The sequence below is a fragment of the Lissotriton helveticus genome, chromosome 6 (assembly GCF_964261635.1).
Source record: "Lissotriton helveticus chromosome 6, aLisHel1.1, whole genome shotgun sequence".
Lineage (NCBI taxonomy): Eukaryota > Metazoa > Chordata > Amphibia > Caudata > Salamandridae > Lissotriton > Lissotriton helveticus.
In genome coordinates, this window is record NC_136067.1 from 1,338,610,381 (window position 1) to 1,338,630,232 (window position 19,852).

At 44.6% G+C, this 19,852-nt stretch overlaps 1 protein-coding gene across 1 annotated transcript in view; it reads right to left on the minus strand.

The window, feature by feature from the left end:
- The window catches only part of APMAP (adipocyte plasma membrane associated protein), a 379,103-nt gene that overhangs the window by 194,526 nt on the left and 164,725 nt on the right, over positions 1–19,852 (minus strand). The window contains exon 6 of the mRNA XM_078649066.1: positions 14,976–15,150. Within this exon, the coding sequence (XP_078505192.1) occupies positions 14,976–15,150 (175 nt within the window). The remainder of the gene's footprint in view (positions 1–14,975; positions 15,151–19,852) is intronic.

Consider the following 19,852-nt stretch of genomic DNA (forward strand, 5'->3'; position numbering starts at 1 on the left):
AGCCATTGCGCAGCATAGTCGCGTGGCGGTGCGCAACCATCTTCAGACGTACCAAGTACCGGTAGATGGGATGGCTGTGATTTTCGTGGTGTGTGCAGATCCGGCGTTCCCTTTCGAGTTGTTTTACTCTTGGGTTACGTTTCCGGCTGTGGACGCAAATTCTGGTTTGTTCCACTCCTACACCGCCTCAGCTGTCCCGGCTGAGTATACACCGTACAGGGCATTGGAAATACCTATTGATCATTGGCAGCATCGAGTTTGGTTTGATGGCGCCCTCCCCCACTCTTTGTCCGCTGCGAGGTTAGGTCCACTCTCAATTCCAGGTACAAATTGGCCTGCGTTGGGTGGTTTTACCCCGCACCCGAATCACGGCGCTTGTACCCTGCAGGAAATTCGTAGGCTACATGTTGTTTCCATTTCCGTGATTCGAGCATTAGTGCAATACATCGGTCGCCACCTGCCTGGTGGTCCCCAGGGGGGTGCGGCCGTTCCCATGGATCGAGGCGGAATGCGTCTCAATCCAGTGATGGTAAATTCGGTTTTTGGTGCACGTCCAGTTGACACCGATGACTTCCCGTTCTGGCTAGCAGAGAAGTTTGATCAACTGGAGGCGGTTTTTCCGAATTCTACTCCTGCTGATAAGCATAGAATGTTGACGATTACTTTACCGAAGGATTTAACTCCTGAACTTGTTGACTGTGAAAGCTGGGGAAAAACATTTGCGGCCGTTTATACGAGGTGCTTCGGCACCCCGTCTATGAATGCCCTGCCTGACATCATTAAACGTGTTCAGAATGATCACGGTCCAGAGGCGGCGGTTGAGTTGGGTATGCGCCTGTGTGGTTCTTTTGAGATTGTAAGTGATCTCATACTCTCCAATGTTAAAGGGGATGCTGTGAACTTTCAGGTGTCGAACGCTTTGGCTGCCCTGCCCGATGCCGATAAACCCCGTCAGTTGGCAAAGATTGTTGTGGCCGCTTATAAGACGATTGGCCGCACAAGTAGAGGTCTGAAATATTTTACAGTAAAGGAGAAAAAACAACCTCAGGGACAATCTGCAGTTGCAGATGTCCAGCCTAAGTCCAAAAAACAGAATTGGCCTAAAAAACAGACACAGGGGAAGCAATATAAGCAGACTCAGGATTCTTTTCCTGCACTACAGACTCCTGCGCCGGCAGAGAAAGTTTATGATTTGCGCGATCGCGCGATGATTAAATCACCTGATCGATTTCAGGGTTCTGATCAACGCTCTCCTCGTTCCTTTCAGGAAACATCGGCCCGAAGACCGGTGGAGGAGGGGGTGGACGTGGTGGCCAACAGGGACGTGGTCAGTCCCGCCAAACGGACGGCGCAGTGAAGCAGGAGGATTCTACGCCTAAGAGACCGCAGTTTGCGAAAAAGAAAGTCGCAGCCTTAACAGCGCATCGATATGCCACAGATAGTGAGAACGCGGCTTCGGAATCTGACGTGGGCTCTGACCTTGCTGGACAGCGCGGCGGAGATAACCATAGTCAGAGAGGCGCTGCGTCCACTACTGAGGGTGACAGCGACTGATGTCTACGTTGTGATAGAAACAGCGGATACGAGACTTGCTCCCCCAGAAAGACTTTATGAAATTGTCCTGTTAATTGAAGGTGACATACAGCGTACCGTTAAAGGTGTATTTTGGGAAAATCTGTCTTCTACGTATGATATTTTACTTTCGGAGGCTGACTGGCCCCCACCTTTTGTGCTCGCGGCGCCGCGAGGGGAGGAGGTGATCCTCCCCAGTTTCGCGAACACTGTCTCGAAAGAGCATGCGCAGCATTTTGCAGAAGAGTGGGCTCGAGCTCTCGCGCCGGCTCTGTACCGTAACCAATGTGGTTGGGATAAATTGTCGCCTTGCCACGAAATTCCGTTGCGGTCTCAGCCGCAGCCTCAACCTCAATATCCCATTAGGCGTGAAGCAAAATCTTCCGTCGCGGAAATCCTTGAACAATTGGAATATCAGGGAGTTATTGAAACGTGTGTGTCACCGATGAATAATCCCCTTTTTACTGTGAACAAACCTGACGGATCATATCGTTTGGTTTTGGATTACCGGCATTTAAACTCGCATTGCCGTAACTGTGCAGTACAGAATACTCACGGCTCTGCCCTTGTGGATAGTCTCGTGCGTATGCGTTTCAAGACAACGCTTGACATATCCAACGGTTTTTATGCCCACAGATTGGACAGCTTTAGCTCCCAATGGACCAGTTTTACGAGCGCTGGAGTCCAAAAACAATTCCGGCGTCTTCCAATGGGCTATAAGAATAGTCCTGGTATATTTACCGCTCGCATTGTCTCTATTCTGGAGGCACTCGACCCTGATGCTTTTTCGTATGTGGATGACATATATCTCACAGACGACGATATTTGGGAGCATCTGTGTCGTGTAAATTCTGTTATTTGCAACATCGCTGACATGGGTTACAAATTTAACTTTGCAAAATCGCACATTGCTGAACACACAGTGTTGTTTTTGGGCTATGAGCTCAACAATGAAGGTAGAGGTTTGGCTCCTCACTTCTTACAGAAGTGCGCACAATTGCGCGCTCCTACAACACTGAAAAAAATACAATCTTTACTGGGCTTTTTGAATTTCGGAAGGACATACATTCCGGAATATGCCCAGCGTATCAAGCCGTTGTATGCATTAATACAACCTACTTTCTCAAAATCATGCTGGCTGCCTGAGCATTCAGCCATTTTGCAATCCTTGCAGGCTGATCTGCTCGCTTCTAAATACTTACTGACTCGTGATAACCACTCCAACCTGGTGATAAGAATAATCCCAGGGGCGGTGGGTTTCACGTACCTGACTTTTAATGAAGGAGACACAGTGCCTATTTCTTACAAGTCACACTTGTACACTTCGGCTGAATTGCGGTTTCCCACTGTGGAGAAAGTTTTAACTGCTGTACAGATGGCGATTCTTAAAGAACGAGCTCTGTCACAGGGGAAGCGCATGTTAGTGGTAACACCCTGTCCTCTTGTGGAGGCAGTCACGAAAGCCAGTGTACCAAATTCTAAAGCTTTGCACCCACGGTGGATTCAATGGGCAGCGTCATTGACGTCCACGGATGTCACGTTTATTTTTGACGCCTCTTTACGGTCGCAAGAGTACTTGCAGTATGAGTTCGTTCATCCTGCTCCTCTGGCTATGCGACCTTTGGAGGACTTCCATTGCATCATTTACACTGATGGGTCGGCGCAGGTTGCGCATGGCTCTAAACATGCCTACGTTTCCGCATGCGCTATTGTGGTTGGTGCTATGTTGAACGATGAATTCATTTCCAGGGAGGTACACACGTTGCCCCTGGGCGATTGCACTGCACAATTGGCTGAGCTTCGTGCTCTTTTACTAGCGTTGGAGTACGCAGATCCAAGTGTTACTACTCTGATTGTAAGTGATTCTTACTACTGTGTCCAGTCTTACAATGAAAACTTGTTCTTTTGGATTCAAAATGATTTTCATGATTCCAAGGGTAGCACAATAAAACACAAAATGATCTGGGTTCGAGTGGCAGAGCTTAAGGCTATGTTGCCTCTCGTTTATGTGATTCATACTCTCGGTCATCAGCGCGTAGGAGTTCACGCTGTTGGCAACTCGCTTGCTGATGAGGCAGCGAAATCAGCAGTATCTACATACTTAGTTGCAGCGGTTACTAGGTCAAAAACCAAGATTGATAGCGACATCTTGGCAGCAATTGCTGCCTCTGAGAAGGGAAGTAAACATCCTGCGGGATTCCCTTCGAAGTACAAATACCACTTAAGTCCCGAAAAGGTTCCTTTTGTGACAATTCCTGATGTTGGGGAACGGCTCATTCCCAACTCGGATCGCAGAGCAGACTTGATTACAGCGGCACATGAAGGTGTGGCGTCTGCGCATGCGGGCGTCTCGGCCACTGTAACTCAATTACAACAACGTTTCTGGTGGCGGGGACTGTACAAACAGACGCGTGATTATGTCCTTCTTTGTGACATATGCCAGCAGATTAAACCTTCGACTGCTACGCGTCCGCCACAGACTCAGTTGTACATTTCTAATAAACCGCTAGGTTGTGTTTATTTAGATCACTGCAGTCCTTTTTCATCTGATACTGCGTATAAGTACATCTTAGTAGCAGTTGACTCATGCACACGCTTTGTGTGGGTATGGCCACATCGCAGCGCTGATTCACGGACTGTCATTAGAGATTTGCGTGTCTTTATAGGGATTTTTGCCTGTGGTACCTTCCATTCGGATCAGGGTCCGGCTTTCGCCTCTAAGGCGTATAAGGATGCCATGACTTCGTTGGTGGTCCAAGTCAAGTTTTCGTCTCCCTACAGACCTGAGGGTAACAGTGTAGTTGAGCGAATGAACCGTGATTTAAAGCAATCTTTGACAGCCCGAGTTATAGGCACTGGCAGAAACTGGCTGGCTCACCTCTATGGCGTGCAGCGTGCTATTAATAATCTCCCTAGAAGGTCTCTGGGTGGGCGGACCCCATACGAAATGCTCTTTGGCATCAAGATGTACGTCCCTGACCTTGACGGTCTAGACTGTGTGGTTCGCGCCACTTCCTTTGACGCAGATGAACATTGCAATGTTTTACAGAATCTACAAAAGACCAGAGACAGTCTTGCAAAGGAACATTTGCCCTCCACGTCGGATGATGCGTTGCAGATCCCGGTAGTTGGCTGGCTACCCCAAGTTGGTGAACTGGTTCGAGAGAAGATCGATAACAAGAAAGAATTTGGTCCTTCCTATCGAGCTCCGGTTCCCGTCCTTGGAGTGAAGGGCACACGAACAGTCATTTTACCACCACTTCCTGGTCGTAAGGAAAACAGGTTTATTTCAATTGACAATGTCAAGATACACAGAGTGGCCGATTCTTCTTAGCATGACACCGGCTGTTTCCTGTCCTTCCATTGTGAGAAATTCAGTTATGCCCACTGCTTCTAATATTGAACCTGAAGTGGCCATCGAATTACCTGCTGTTTCCAGTCCGTTATTAAATAATTTACCCGGAACTAACATTGATGAGATAGACTATACCTACCCCACTGATTTGTCCATGCCTGACCTGCAAGCTCGTTTAGCCACGGAATCCAGATTTTCATTTGACTCTGCTTCCCTTGCCTCGAAGAAACCCTCTCGAATTGCAGTTTATGCTAGCCTGTTTAAAAAACATTTTTTGATACCCCCTTGGACATACATTTGGCTGGTCCTTTTTTCAGTTTACCTTTTTATGTCAATTGGTTTTGTGTTTTATTTTTTTCGAATCATGAATGGACACTATGTCGAGGAGAGAACTTGCATTACTCATCTGAATGGAACTTTGGCCCCGCTTTCCTCGTCCCATTCTACACACAGATTTAAAAGAGACTTGACTTTGGTTAACATCACAGCATGGCCTGTCCTTGATGGAATCGTGTGGGATGCAGTTCGGTTTCAGATTCATGGCCCAACGGAAGTCGTTAATGTCCCTAATGTACTTAGAGTGAATATGGGGGATGTGGTGAAACAAAACATTCGTTCTGATGACTGGGATGTCAATGCTGTAGAAAGTTTATTTTCTGATTTGCAATACTATGCTGCATTTGATGCTGAGGATTTATATTTAGAATCTGCTAATTATGGTGAATTATTCTGTTACCAACATTATGGCAATCACTTCTTACACAAAACATCATCCAGAAGGGATACTGTTAACTTTACTCAGTGGGAACATTGCCCAGCGCCTCATCAGGGGAGTTCTGAAACATTTCTGAGAAAGTATACTTACTTCACTGACTTTAATCAGTCCAATCCCGAGTCCTTTTATTTTAAGTTTCGAAAAATGCCAATGTCCAAGGTTAGACTTACCGATACTAAATTGTTGTATTACAAGTCCTTCCTTGATCAATTAGTTACTGGAGGCTATGAGTTATGGAAGGATACGATAGACCTTAAATCAGTTTGGGGTTCAAAGGCCTGGCAGGTACAAGGCACTGAGGCTTTGCACCGTGCATGTCTCATCCCGAATCATATGTTGTTTCTAAATGAAACGATTTCCCAGACCACCTGCTTTGGATTGGCTACTTCTAAAAAGTTAAACACTCCTTCTTTCCCGGAGTTGGAAGAATATTATGGTTGGAGTAATTTTACTCAGTTGTCCATTAGAGAATTACAGACTCTACTTCTTAATTCCTCCTTTAACATTTCCAGTATGAATCCTAAGGGTTGGCTGCTTTGGCACCGTAGTGCTGATTCTTGCCAACATAGATTTTTGAATTTAACTGACGGTTTTAAAACTGTTAGATCTGATCCCAGATTTAGTTTAGGTCATACTGTCACCTCGTATTCTGTAGGCAAATTGTGTCAAAATTGGCTGAAACATTCAACTTTACCTGCGGTTAAGGATCACCTTTCTAAACTAAATGCAGATGTGGATTTGAATGATTTCATTAAAGGCCCGGCTAGTGGCAGGTCGAAAAGATGGTTATATGGGGTTTACAATGAAATTTGGAAGCTATCACAGATTGAGGCTGCTACACGCCTTAGGGCTATTGATCAAGCAAATCTTGAGAAAGTGCTTGCAGTTGTTGACAATAGCATTAATGTGCTTTCCTCTAGAATTTACACATTGGATAATATTGTGTCGTCAGTCGTCGATATTGTACATGATGAAGTGTCAGTATTATACCATGGTCAAAATCAATTACGATCAATCATGCAGTTTGCATGGACCCTTCAAACTCTGAAAATGGGTAAAGTTCCCTGGGGGTACATGAACGTTTCTTCTTTATTTGCGCCGTTTAATTTGACTGATAAACAACGCTTACTTTCAATGCGTGATGCTTCCTTTTCTATGTTACATATTGAAAGGTTAGAATCTTTACCTTTTTCCGTGGCGGAAGCCACAGCTGCAACGTGGCTTATCCACGGTTTAATAACGCTGCCTTTTGCTTTATATAAGTTTTCAAATTGCATGAAATATGTACCCATAGGTCGTTATGAACCTTTAGGTAGCAGTTTCCTTCATGAAGTCTGGTCACTCCCATACACATACAGATGTTTTAAGGATGACCAGGAAGTTTATCTGACAGGGGAGGAGTGCACTGAGACGCCAGATCATTCTTTAATGTGTAGACACATACAGTTACACGGTTCATGCAACAAGGACCGACCGAATATGGCTTGCGTTTTACAAGGCACGCCAGTTCCTGCTATCATCCCCACTTTTAAATTATTAAACAATGGTAGTTATTTAATGCTCAATAATGAAAACTGTTGTGGGTTAATTAAAGGTATAGCTTTCATAGTAACAGTAAGTGAGCGGGTTATTTGCTGCAGAAATGTGCTTTATCCTCCCACACGTGAACATAGGGAGTCTTCCATCTGGCCACAGATACCAACCTTGGGAGCAGAATTCAGCGGCATGGCAAGAATAAGGGCTCTTTTGTCCCAGAAAGAGGTGGCCTTGAGCTCGGCCCGTGAAACTTTCGTGCTTCACATTGCAAACACCCGTACAGAGGTTCAGGCTCTTTTGAATACTGATTTGCCTTTGCATTTCGGAGCAATGGTTCGAACTATCTTTAACGCATCCTCCACAAAAGGCCTTGCACATTTTTTTAAAGTTGTTAGCAGTGGTCTCGTGACTTCATTTGAAAAGATTTTTGGAGTCATCCCTGCTTTCTTCCATTCTATTTTTTCATCCTTGTTTGGAGGGTTCCCATTTTTACTTGCATTAGCAGCTGGCGCGCTAGTGTTTTTTTGTCTCTTTAAATATGGATGTCCTTCCTGTGCAAGACCCCGCGCAACAGCTACTGACGCGGTTTCGCAACCGCATGCTTGAATATTATGGCACACTGCCGTTGGCGACATTGAGCACGGCATATGGATTATCTTTTCGATTCTCCTACTTCACCTGTGTCCAGCCTGTATTTCACTGCCTGACCTGTGATTTCCATTGGGCCATTGATTTGTGTCTCTGCGGACCGGTTTCTCCTGACGTCGATTTTAATCAGCTGATGAGTCCTATCATTGCTCACGAGTTGGTTTGTTCTGACGAGAGGATTATGGCCTTAGCAGTGGCGCATGGACTAATGGGTCCCTGGGATATATTGTCGGCAGCACAGACTTTCTTGGAACTAAGTTTTCTTGAAATCCCACCGAGCTGTCCTCTGATGGTTATAGAGGATCCGGTGCTGGGAGAACACGTATGTTCCTTTCATCTTTTAAATTGGATGGCTGAACTATTTTCGGATGAGGACAGTGATTTCCTATTAGAGGCAGTTGCTGCTTATTTTTCATATACAGTTTTATCATAGACACTGCCTCGGATTGACGTGCTGATTAATAGCATTTCATTGATTTTATTGACTTATTTGTCGAGAACTTTTTTATTTTACTTGCCTATTGGCTTGAGCCACGTTATATTTTTGGGCTATTTTTTAGCATTATTTTTTAAAGTTTAGTTTCGATTCATGCTCGTTTACTGTTGAGTTCTGCTCTCATGTGATGGCACTTCTGTTATCATATTTAGTCCGTTCTCGGATCATGGGGGGGTGTCATATAGCTCCTGTATATCCTTATATCGTGTTAAGTTAGCATAGGTACATTTGAGGTTTAAACACCATTTTTATTTCCTGCAGCTTCTGCACACGACACTTAATTGTTGACTTAGCTTTCAACCTAGTAGTTTGCCGTGGTGTATTGTGAGAATAATATGTTATTGCTCTGATATCAGCTTTGCTTAATAAACTATGTCTGCACGAAGAGTGCTGAAGTTTCAGGAACAACACGATATGGAATTGTTATGAGGTCTGATCTCCACGCCTTCATAGTCATAACACAAGTGCAGCCTTTGCCAACTCTGGCTTCAGGCGGGATTGATATTGCTTTGCACGAGGCACATAGAACACACTTGATGCGGTGCACATGCAGAGAGAGCTGGTGTATGCTGATGTGATTCCTTCATGCTAGGACACTAAGGTATGGGCCCGCCCTAAAACAACCCAAAGAGACCTTCTTAGCTAATAATATAATATATGTGTTAGGGAGGGTGAGATATAAGTGTTGTTAACTCTTATTCATTACAGTATGTAGACATGCTGTCACCATTCGCTTTTTATGTCTTAGTAACTATGCTGGTAATTTTGCTACTGATAATAAGTATACTTGTATTATCTAAGATACTGCGCCTGAGAAGACGGCATTAGTAAATAAACATTTCAAATGCACATGTGTCTTCTTTACTCCATGTTCTGGTTTGTAATGATAATATAACGAAAGAGTGTTCATGAGTTCCACGTACCCTGAGGTACTGTAAGTTCATGTTCTGGTTTGTCTAAACATTGGGAGTTTGATATGTCCAATGAGACACTGTAGCTAGCTCGGTAAGGGGTGAGTTGGATACTAAGGTGAGTTTTGGGACACCCTAATTCGCCGAGGTTCCACTCCTCTGTGCACAGTTGTGTGAGAACAGAAACCCTGCGACACCGGTGAAGTGTTTCCGTGCCCCATTGTTGCTTAACTTGAATTCTCTTCAGAAGAGCCAGGCTGAGTCTTGTTGTCATCAAGGTCTGCCTGCCCCTCAGTGTCCATGGCAAAAGTAGTCCTTTTAATGTGGTTGCTGATGCAATGTAGTTCCTCACGTTCACTACCATAAACCAGACTAACACTGTGATTCTTTCTGGTTTTTTTGTGCAGTTTCATATAGCGCCAACAACACCTGAAGGTAGGGGAGCACTTTACATTAGCACCAGTAACTTTTTTCATGCAGTTTTATATAGCACCAACACCACCCGAAGGTATTGGAGTGCTTTACATTAGCACCAGTTACTTTACACAAGGACGCATGATTTTTGTAGGCAGGGAGAGATTAAGTGATTACCCAGAATCAAGGACGTTAAGCTGACGCCGAAACTTGAACCTGGTTTCCCAGCTCCATATCCGGCAGCTCTGCCCTTCTGCGACATCCTCTCTCAAGAGGAAGCAACATTGTGTCCCTAACCTCGGCCTCAGTTCTACAATTTGTGATTATGGCCAAATCACCTATTCTCCCCCTGGCAACCTGCATTTGCTGTTGGTTGCCTGTCCACCTCCCGCCCATTTCTGCCTGCCCCACAGAACTCCAATGCACAGATCCCTTCCTCCCCCAACTCTGCTTTTCACATTTTTTGTGCAGTTTTATATAGCGCCAACACAACCAGGAGGTATTGGAGACCTTTGCATTAAGACCAACTACTTTTCACGAGGACACTGTGTAAACTTAGGCAAATCACTTAATCTCCCCATATACTTAGGACAGTATATCCAAACCAATAGGGGGAAAGAAACAATCTAACCCATGCCCATGCACAGTGTCAGCAAAAGGAGGAGTCACACAGGCTTGCGACTCGAAACATTTCTTTGAACAAAAACAAGTTGCAATCATCCAAGCCCAACACTAGATTTCAGACTTATGCTACGCATGTGCATCTACAGCCACACATGCCTGGAACAAGATTGCTATTGAGATTTTTAATCAATTATTTTGAACATACCATTGCATTACAGAGCTGTCCTCCAAAGTCAAGTATAACTATTATCAAACAGACGTCAAGCTATATGAGGGCATACGAAGCTAAAAACATGAGCCACTGGTAACAAAAGTATCTTTTCAATAACCTGGAAGGAAATGCATTTGCCAGAAATTAAAATGATCAAAACACTGAGCACAGTTATTCACATTTTTAGTTCATATAAAAAAAAATGTAAGTATGGTTCTATTTTTAAAAAGAAAAGGAGCAAGATTGGTTGTTATGTTTTTGTAGGATGCATTTCCAAAATTTTGGAATACATTCTAACTTGTTTGTGAAATAGAAAAGGCAAATGGGAATGGTATAACATAATTACACATTCAAGGCAAATATCTTTAGTCTAGGGCCATGACATGCATCTCGAAAAGTAAAATAGCTAACCATTAAAGAAAATACGAAACTCAAACTGTTCGTTACTTACCCTGTAAGCAACTGTTGACGCATGTGCTGCTATAGATTCACATACTCTGCATACTCCTGCCATCTAGTGTGGGGCTCAGACTGTTGCAACTTGTTTCCCTTCTAAGAAGTTTTTTTAGTCACAAGGACCTAGTAACTCCTCCTCTGATAATGAGCATGCATGTGCACATACTCCATTGAGAGCAGGTACGGAGTAGAGAGTAGAACAGTGTACTGACCATGTGTGCACTGTAAATAATTATGCAGGTTTAAGATATCTAAAGCAAACACTGGTTTCCGTGGAGGCAGGAGGGCGCATATGAATCTACAGCCCTGAATGCGATGCATAGATGCTTGTAGGGTAAGCAACATAACCCATTTGTAGCATGGCTGTGGGTACACATGCTCAGCACAGACTGTAAAGCAGTACTCCCCTAAGTGGTGGCTAGCTAGTAGATGGTACGGAGGGCTGAAACAATGTCCTTAAGACGGCCTGACCTACTCTAGCCAGTTGCCTTGCCAAAATGTCCACACAATAATGCTTTGCAAAGGTGCAGGGAGTGGACATGTGGCAGTTTTAAAGATACCAGCTATAGGTATGTGCCAAAAAAAGGCCATAGTGGTGCCCTGTTTACAGGTAGAGTGAAACTAGAGGGAGCAGGTAGGGGTCTTTTAGCTTTAAGGTAACCGGTCTGAATACATCAGACATTCCACCTGGCGGTACCCTCTCTTGAACATGGCTGACCTTTATTTAGCTGTACAAAGGCAACAAAAAGCTGCTGTGTTTTACAGAAGGACTTGGTCATATCTATGTAATACATAACAGCATGTGAAGTGCTCTCTGCTACTGAGTCAGACAGGGAGACTGGGAGCTCAATTGTCTGGTTAAGGTGGAACGGATAGGCCACCTTAGGGAGGAATTTGAGACTGGGTCTAAGGATAACTTAGTCATTGTGTACCTGGAAAAAAAGCTAGTGTAATGTAACCTATTCCACTTGGCAGCATAGCAAGTGCATGTGGTAGGCCTTTGAGCTTCCTTTAGTATCTCTTTGCACTCTTGAGGCAAGGTGAGTTACCCAAATTCAAGGACTTCAGGAGCCAAATAACTAGGTTGAGCTGCCTGGAGTCTGGGCATCTGACTCTGCCTTGGCTGTTTGTGAGATGGTCCAGCCTGTTGGCGAGCTTCTGGTGCGACCGTTAGACATCTCTAAAAGGATTGAGAGCCACGGTTGTCTAGCCCAAGCAATAGCCACCAGGGTGAGGGCTATTTGCCAGTTTCCTGACTACATACGGTAAGAGTAGGAGAGGACGATGAGTGTATGAAAAGATCTGTGGCCAGTTCATCCAGAGTTTTGCCCATGGACTCGGGTGTGGAAACCTGGAGGTGAAATGTGGAAATTTTACATTTTCGCAGGTTACAAAAGGGGTTGATGTTCTGGAGTAGGACCTGTGGGTGGAATTCCCATTTGTGGACCCGTTGGTGAATCCTGAGCCAGTCTGCAAAGTCGTTGTTCCTCCCCTCCCCCGCCGGGAGATAATCCCTTAGCAGATGTAGTTGGTGGTGAAATGCTCAATGCCAAATTCGATGAGTTAGGGTTGAAAAGGGTGTGTTTCACCTCTCTCTTATATGCAAAGCATTGCAGTCATGCTGTCGGTCCGTACCAGGACCAACTTACCTGGAATATTGTGGAGAAAATATTTCAGGGCTAGGTGGATGGCTACATTTCCAGATGGGTGATGTGGAGACCCTGTTGGTGGGGAGGCCGCAGACCATGGACTGTCATGTTGCTGAGATGCACCACCCCACCCTACCCTACAAGTGATGCATCCGTGGTTATGATCACTTGCAGAAACACTTTGAACTGACAGTGCTGGCCACTCACCGTGAAGCGTAGGTAGCGTTGATGGGCCAGATGGATGGAGATGTCTAAGGAGGCATCCTTCTGGACCAATGTGGAAAATTAAGTCCCCTTGCTGCATGGGATGACATCCTGTTGGGTAACTATGTGGATATGTTCAGAGAGAATGTATCTGTTGAGAAGCCTGAGATAAAGGATTGACCTGAGGGAAAGTCATTTTTGCGGATGAGGAAGTACAAATAGTAGAGATCTTTGCACAGATGTTGAGAGAGCTCTGAAGCCTCCCCATACAAGTGCAGTGTGATCGGGGAGATGCAGAGCAAGTCAATGCCTGGAGGTAGAGTCTCATGTGGAAGTGAGTACCTCTGTCTCAACCCTATGAGTTGTTACTCCTCAAGGGGGCCCATTCGTAACCCCACCCTCCAATTTGGTGGTAGGACTGCTGCTGGTGTTAATATGGCTGCTTTGAGTCAGAAGAAGTAGCCTTAGACCCTCCCCTTGTCTGCTGTCTTTTAAAGGAGCCCCTGGCTGACAGAACGTCAAGGGCATTCATGGCCTTAGCAGTGCTGGTGTCCTTTATCATTCCCAACATCTCATCAACCTGTGGGCAGAACAAGAGTTCTTCCAGGGAGAGCAGGTTACTGATATACTGATGACCCTCTGGCGTAAGACCCAGTGACATGCAGCAAAGAGTGGTGGAGAACGATGACAGAGATGTTCACCCCTCTAGCAGCTCTATTAGCTGAATCCAGGGCCTGATTTTCAAAGGTAAACTTTCGCCTGTGTGTAAGTTTACAATTGCTGTAGTAACTTTACTACTGTTTTGGAATTCACAAACTACGAGTGTAATTTTACTACTAGTAGTTTTACAAGTGTAATTTTACTAACAGTAATATTACACTCTTAGTTTGTGAATACCAAAAAGAAGTAAAGTTACTACAGCAAGTGTAAACGTACACAAAAGTGTACATTTACCTAACTTTACTACTGTTTTGGTGTTCAGAAACTACAGGTGCAATTTCACTACTAGTAAATGTATGAGTGTAATTTTACTATGAGTAAAATTACTAGTAGTAAAATTACACACGTAATTTGTGAATATCAAAAAGTAGTAAAATTACAAGTGTAAATGTACACAAAAGTTTAAGTTTACCTTTGTGAATTAGGCCCCCAATGCGCACAAAAAAGTGGTGCTGGATATGGCTTTCCACTTCTCAATAATCTCTTCTCCGCTCTTTCGGTATATGTCAGGTAGACGTTGGAGTAAGACCTCCATCTCTTCCCAATGGGCCCTGTCGTAGCAAGGCAGGGGGCCTACTGAGTTGGTGATGCGCCGGAATTAAGTACTACTCTCTTGCTAGCTGCATCAATGCAATTATCTCCTTATCAGGAGTAGGGGCAGCGCATGTGGGCTGGGCTGCTGCTCTCTTTTAAACTGTGAACATAGCTAGGCAGTCCGGGAGAATAGGGCCCTGATATAGAGGAGGTGAGAAGGTGCAGGCATAATCCACCTGGGATTTTATGACTTCCTACCAATCTCCGAGACAAATGTTACCATCCCCTTTAGCAAAGGGAGAAACTGAAGGGAACGCTACGTTCTGGAGAGCATCTTCAACAGGAGTCCTCATTCTCCGCGGTGACATACATGTACACCTTGTGGTAGGTGGCTGAACGTTGCATGACACCGTAGTATGCGGTGTGGACGTCTCATAGGAAACCCTGACAGGGAGATGGTCAGAGTCCCCCAGGGGACCCACACTTTAGCTATGGCTACCTGTGTCTGAATAGGACTCTGGTAACCCTCTGAGCGGAAGTTGCAGAATGTGAGGGAGGAGAGGAGCCAAGAGCAGGGCCCTTAGGCCTCTTGGGATGTGCCAGCTGAGGAGGAGTTTCCGGTTCAGGAGGGTCCTCAAAGTAGAGCCTTGACTTTCTGGGAAAAGTCTTCCCAGTGGCAGAGAAAAACAATCTAAAAATGGGGAAGGTGCCCATGCACATTCACTACCACAGAAGGAATTGCTCGGAAAAACAGTCTGAGCTTAACACTAGAAGCCAGGAGTATGCAATGCATGTGTATATACAGCCACACATACTACAAACATATTTTTTGATAACCCTGCAATGATGATGTGGTTTTGATATACTCACCGTCCATCGTCGGTGCCTTCCATAACCAGAAACATATAGTCCCTTCGTTGCCATTTACTGCTTGAATCTGTGAAGTAAATTTTCCTTCCATCCTGGGTTAACACAAGGTCGTTCACAAAGGACATTTTCTTCCCTTGAATTGGTATCCTGGAATCAATGATCATTTTGGCCTCACCTACAGGAACAATGATAAATGTTTTAATAAATACACTGAATACATGCTGCCCAAAAATGATATGGGGCATCAAAAGGATCAAGAGGAGGCGGCTTAGGGCTGAAGAAAACAGAGACACTGATTACACAGAACTTTGAAAGGTCAGTGTTTATAAGTCTTTGAAAGGTCAGTATTTATAAGTAGAGATCAAATCTGTCACTGCCAGAATCCAAGCTAGTAAACCTCGCCAAATTCACTGCTCTTGATATCTTTGTAAGTCTCTTTCTTAAATCTTTCATCCCCAATTGTTCTTTCACGATGCATTTTAATGGTACTCCTTCTCTGCCTCGTCCTGATCCCTAAAGGCATCATCCTTCTTTAGAACCCACTCATCCACTCCACTCAGATCTTCGGTACAGTGTAGTCTTCTAATTTCAACCACCATTTTAGGCAAATAAATAAACACAAATCGCCCATTTTAAGCCATATTTAGCAACTTAACAGGGAATCCTTAGCAGAGATTAAAAGAATTGATCGCACAAGCGAATTTGTGCTTGAAAACAAAAATGTGCCTCGAATTCCCATTTTTGAATATTTTCTTTTGGGAGTGTAAATTCCTATGAAGCAAAGGATCTCCATTCCTCTAAAATGCCTTTTGCATGGATATTAGGCATGCAAACGTCTAAAAAAAATAAAACCGGAAATCTAAGCAGTTAAAAGAGCTGGGATACTCCAGAGGATCTCTAAACTCATAGCTTAAGTATTTATCAGATAGCACCAGCACCAAAGCACCTGCTGCCACCCAAGTTCAATATATTCACTCACTCGCAACCAACACACTATTAGGGACAAAAGCCAGTATGAAAACAGAACATTATTGCCCCTGGACAGCTCCACTTTCATTCACAACCTTGCACTCAAAATAAACAATGTTGGTAGTCATGTTAGGGTATATTTAAATACATTTTAAGCGAGACTTAAACAAAATATGCTTCAATTATGATGTCAAAAACGATATGGGATAAATTGGTGGTAGAAAAAAAAGCTCACAGTTTACTGCATAGTACATTGATTGATTGTGCGGGGATGTGTCTGGGAGATCATGGGCAATTTGTTATTTTCTATTCACAGCATCTTCAAATGTTTGAAAGCACTGTCAGGAGCCATGTGACAAAAATCCACAGTTTTCCTCAGACTGGATCTATACCAGGCTGCCATGGTCCATCCTTATCAGACGCCCACATTGGAGCCTTTCGTCTAAAGAAAGAAGGTGGTGAATAGTTCTGTTGCTTCTAGTGGAAATGTGACTGCCTCAGGAGCATAGTGTAGGTCAAAACGGTGCTGGATCCGCAGGTTGTCTATTCTCAGGGCAGTTTATCTTGACAGCATGGATGAATGACAACCGGTGTAGACCGCAGAGTACCTATGAGTTAGTGAGAAAACAGACTCTCAATGGGTGTGCCAACAGCAGAATGAATACTGTGAAGGACAAGCTGCTTCTTCACATCTGTCCTCATCTATGAGGGTTTAACACACCAGTCTCTGGTTTTCCTATCAGATGTGATGTGGAACCATCCATTTTATATTAGAGTCAAACTTTGTGACCCCAATATTAAATGCCAGAAGTAGGTAGATAATGGGGGACTGATGACATTTCTAAGGCCTAGGATGAACTGCAGGCCCACCCTTGCCAGAATGTCTGGAATGTTTAGGATATGACTGGTTAAACTCTCCCATTGAGCACCAAATTCATATATGGCTCATGAATACAAAACATTGGACGCTCACTCAATTACCACCCATCTCCAGTATTAAAACGTGGAAGTGTAGGCCCAAGTCTCAAATGACACTCTGTGACCCTGTACTTAACAGGGAGGTGGATTCTTCTTTTTTCACTTCAACTTCAAGGAGGAAGTAGCGAAGTTGGAGAACGTCCATATAGCTATCACTTGTAGATTGGGGCCTTCTACATAACCTATCTCCAATAAATGCAGGTTTTCTCAGATTAAATGTACAAACAGAGCAGGAGAACATTAAACATTATTTAAATCACTGTTTAGAAAAAATCCAACAGTGCTTTGTTTGGTGGCCACCAAACACAAGGAAATTAAAAAGATTTAGTTTTAATACTGCAACATTTGTATAGTTAATATAAATTCACTTACAGCATGTAATTGCTGTGCACCGATTCATTAGTCTGCATTTCTTGAGATTACTGCACATGTATTAGATGGTTATACTATTGGAATTATATGGAGAGAACATATTTTATCCAAACGTCAACTATCAATTTTTGGTGTAAGGCTATGTGTTTTGGCCCAATTACATGAGTACAGAGCAAGCCCATGTATAAACAAGGGTGGAAGTGTTCAATGGACAAGGTTACGGGTTGGCTATGGTGGTACTAACAAGGTTTTAATCCAAAAGCAATTATACATCAACACTGATAGTAGAAACAGGCTTTGAGGGAGAATGTAGCCACTCCCTTTCCTGCCTTCTTTGAAAGTGCAGATCTTGTGTGATCAAAACTTTACTGTTAAAGTATTCAAGTAGATATTGTTTGCTTCTGTAATAATAGGCACCAGTTAACCCCAAAAGTGGACTCAATCCACATTTGTTTTTCTAGATAGCTCTTGTAAGAAAATGCCTCTCTTTGCCGGAGTACGCCCATTTTCCTGAAATGATGCTGCAAGTTTTTTTACTCTGTGCACTGGGGCTACTGCTAACCAGGCCCCAGTGCATGTGCTCTAACCCCTAAAACATCGAAATTGGCTACACTTCTGGAAAGTTAAACTTACTTATAAGTCCCTAGGATATGGTACAGAAGTGTACCCAGAGTCTGTAAGTTACATGTCGCTAGTGGACTACAGCACATATTGTGCCACCACTAAAGGTACAATGCAAAGCATGTCTCCAGGTCTGACCCTGCAGTCTTGGTGTGCAGTTTTAAAACTGCCAATTTAATGTAGCAATAAATGCCTTTTGCCAGGCCTACTTGTAAGTCACCTCTAGGTAGGCACAAAAAACGTACCAGTATATTAGGGTACTGAAAAGGATGAGCTCTGGCCCCAGAAATCCGTCCGCAGAGCGAGGAGTATGGGTGGGCGGTTAATGAATCTGCAGCTATGTATTTTCTCTACCACATAAAACGTCACTGAAAGTAAGTAACTCGTTCATCTGATAAAGACTGCGGACCAATTTCACACAAGGAAGTCTTGCAGGACTGAATGGGTGAAATGCCCATCCAGACGGACCTGACTGTCCAGACAAAAGTGTTTGTTAAACGTGTGCAGAGATGTCCATACTGCTGTTGGCCGATATCCAGGACCGTAACTTAGTATGCTAATGCAGTGGTCGCAACTTTAGCTCTGGTTGAATGAACTTGCAAGCCTTCAGGCGGTTTACTTCTTGGCCAGTGCGCAGCAGATTTTGATGCAGAGCACGACCTAATGAGAGATAGTTCACTTCTGCACTGCCCGAGCCTACTTCCCACCAACATACTTCACGAAGAGTTGGTTGTCCACCCGGAACTCATGTCTGCGGCCAAGGTAGAACGGCAATGCTCAGTTTGGGTCCAGACAGTGGAGTCGCACCTCCTCTTTAGAGGGATGTGGAGGAGCGAAAAAGTAGGCAGTGTGATGGATTAGCCTGCATGAAATGGAGTGACCACTTTAAGTAGAAAGGAGGCCTTTCTGCAAAGCACCACTTTGTAAGGATAGACTAAGAGGCAAGGTGTCTTAGATGACAAGGCCTGCCGCTCACTCACTCTACAGAGACATGCAATTGTCACCAGAAAGGGTGTTTTTTTGTGTGAGAAGCCTGTGGGTTGAGGCTTGAAAGAAGCACACTGTCAGGGGCTAGTTGGGTACAGAGCACGAGACCAGAGTAGTGATCTTGATAAGGGTTTTATTATTGTAAATGAAGCCCAATGTTGCACCACACTACAGATCAGGGCTGTCAAGTTCTCTTCTTCTGTGGGGATTCTCTTGGGTCTTGGAGCCTCAAGGGGTGGTCTTGGTCCTTGGCGCCTCGGGTTTTTTTTTCCCGGTTTCTCGGAGCCTCAGGGAAAAGAAAACAACCGGGGATTAATGCTCTATTCAGCTTTCAGTATTGTGCTACCATCACCAAAAAGGGCTCCCCAACGTTTATCTCCCCCTCCCCACACACCCCACCAAAATGCCCCTTTCCACCACACTTGCTTGGGCTGTGGCCCGCCTCTCGGACCACAGCAGTAGGACCCGTGGCTTCTTCTCCCTCCAGCCCACCGGGTTTGGAAGCAGTGTCTGGAACGCTGGTCTCCTCTGCTCTCAGCACGCTCTCCCCTCTTCGGTCCTCCGCCTTCCCCAGCACGCTCTCTTCTCTTCGGTCCTCCGCCACCGCCTTTCTCCACACGCTCTACTCTCTTCAGTCCTCCGCCGCCGCCTTTTTCCACACGCTCTCCTCTCTTCGGTCCTCCGCCGCCAGGTGCTCCTCTACCTCCTTTCCGTCCCCGCACACCGTCCGTTCAAAACCTCCGCCTTTTCTCCTCCCGGCTTCCGCTTGTTGACGGGACTGGGATAAGCTAGAGCTGTATTGGTGTTTATTGTAGTCCCTAGGTATTGATGTACATGAGAGGGCGGGAGATGTGACTTGGTGTAGTTGATTGTAAACCCCAAGTTGTGCAGTGTTTGAATTGTTTGAGATGTGTGTTGGACACACCGATTGAATGACTTGGCTTTTATGA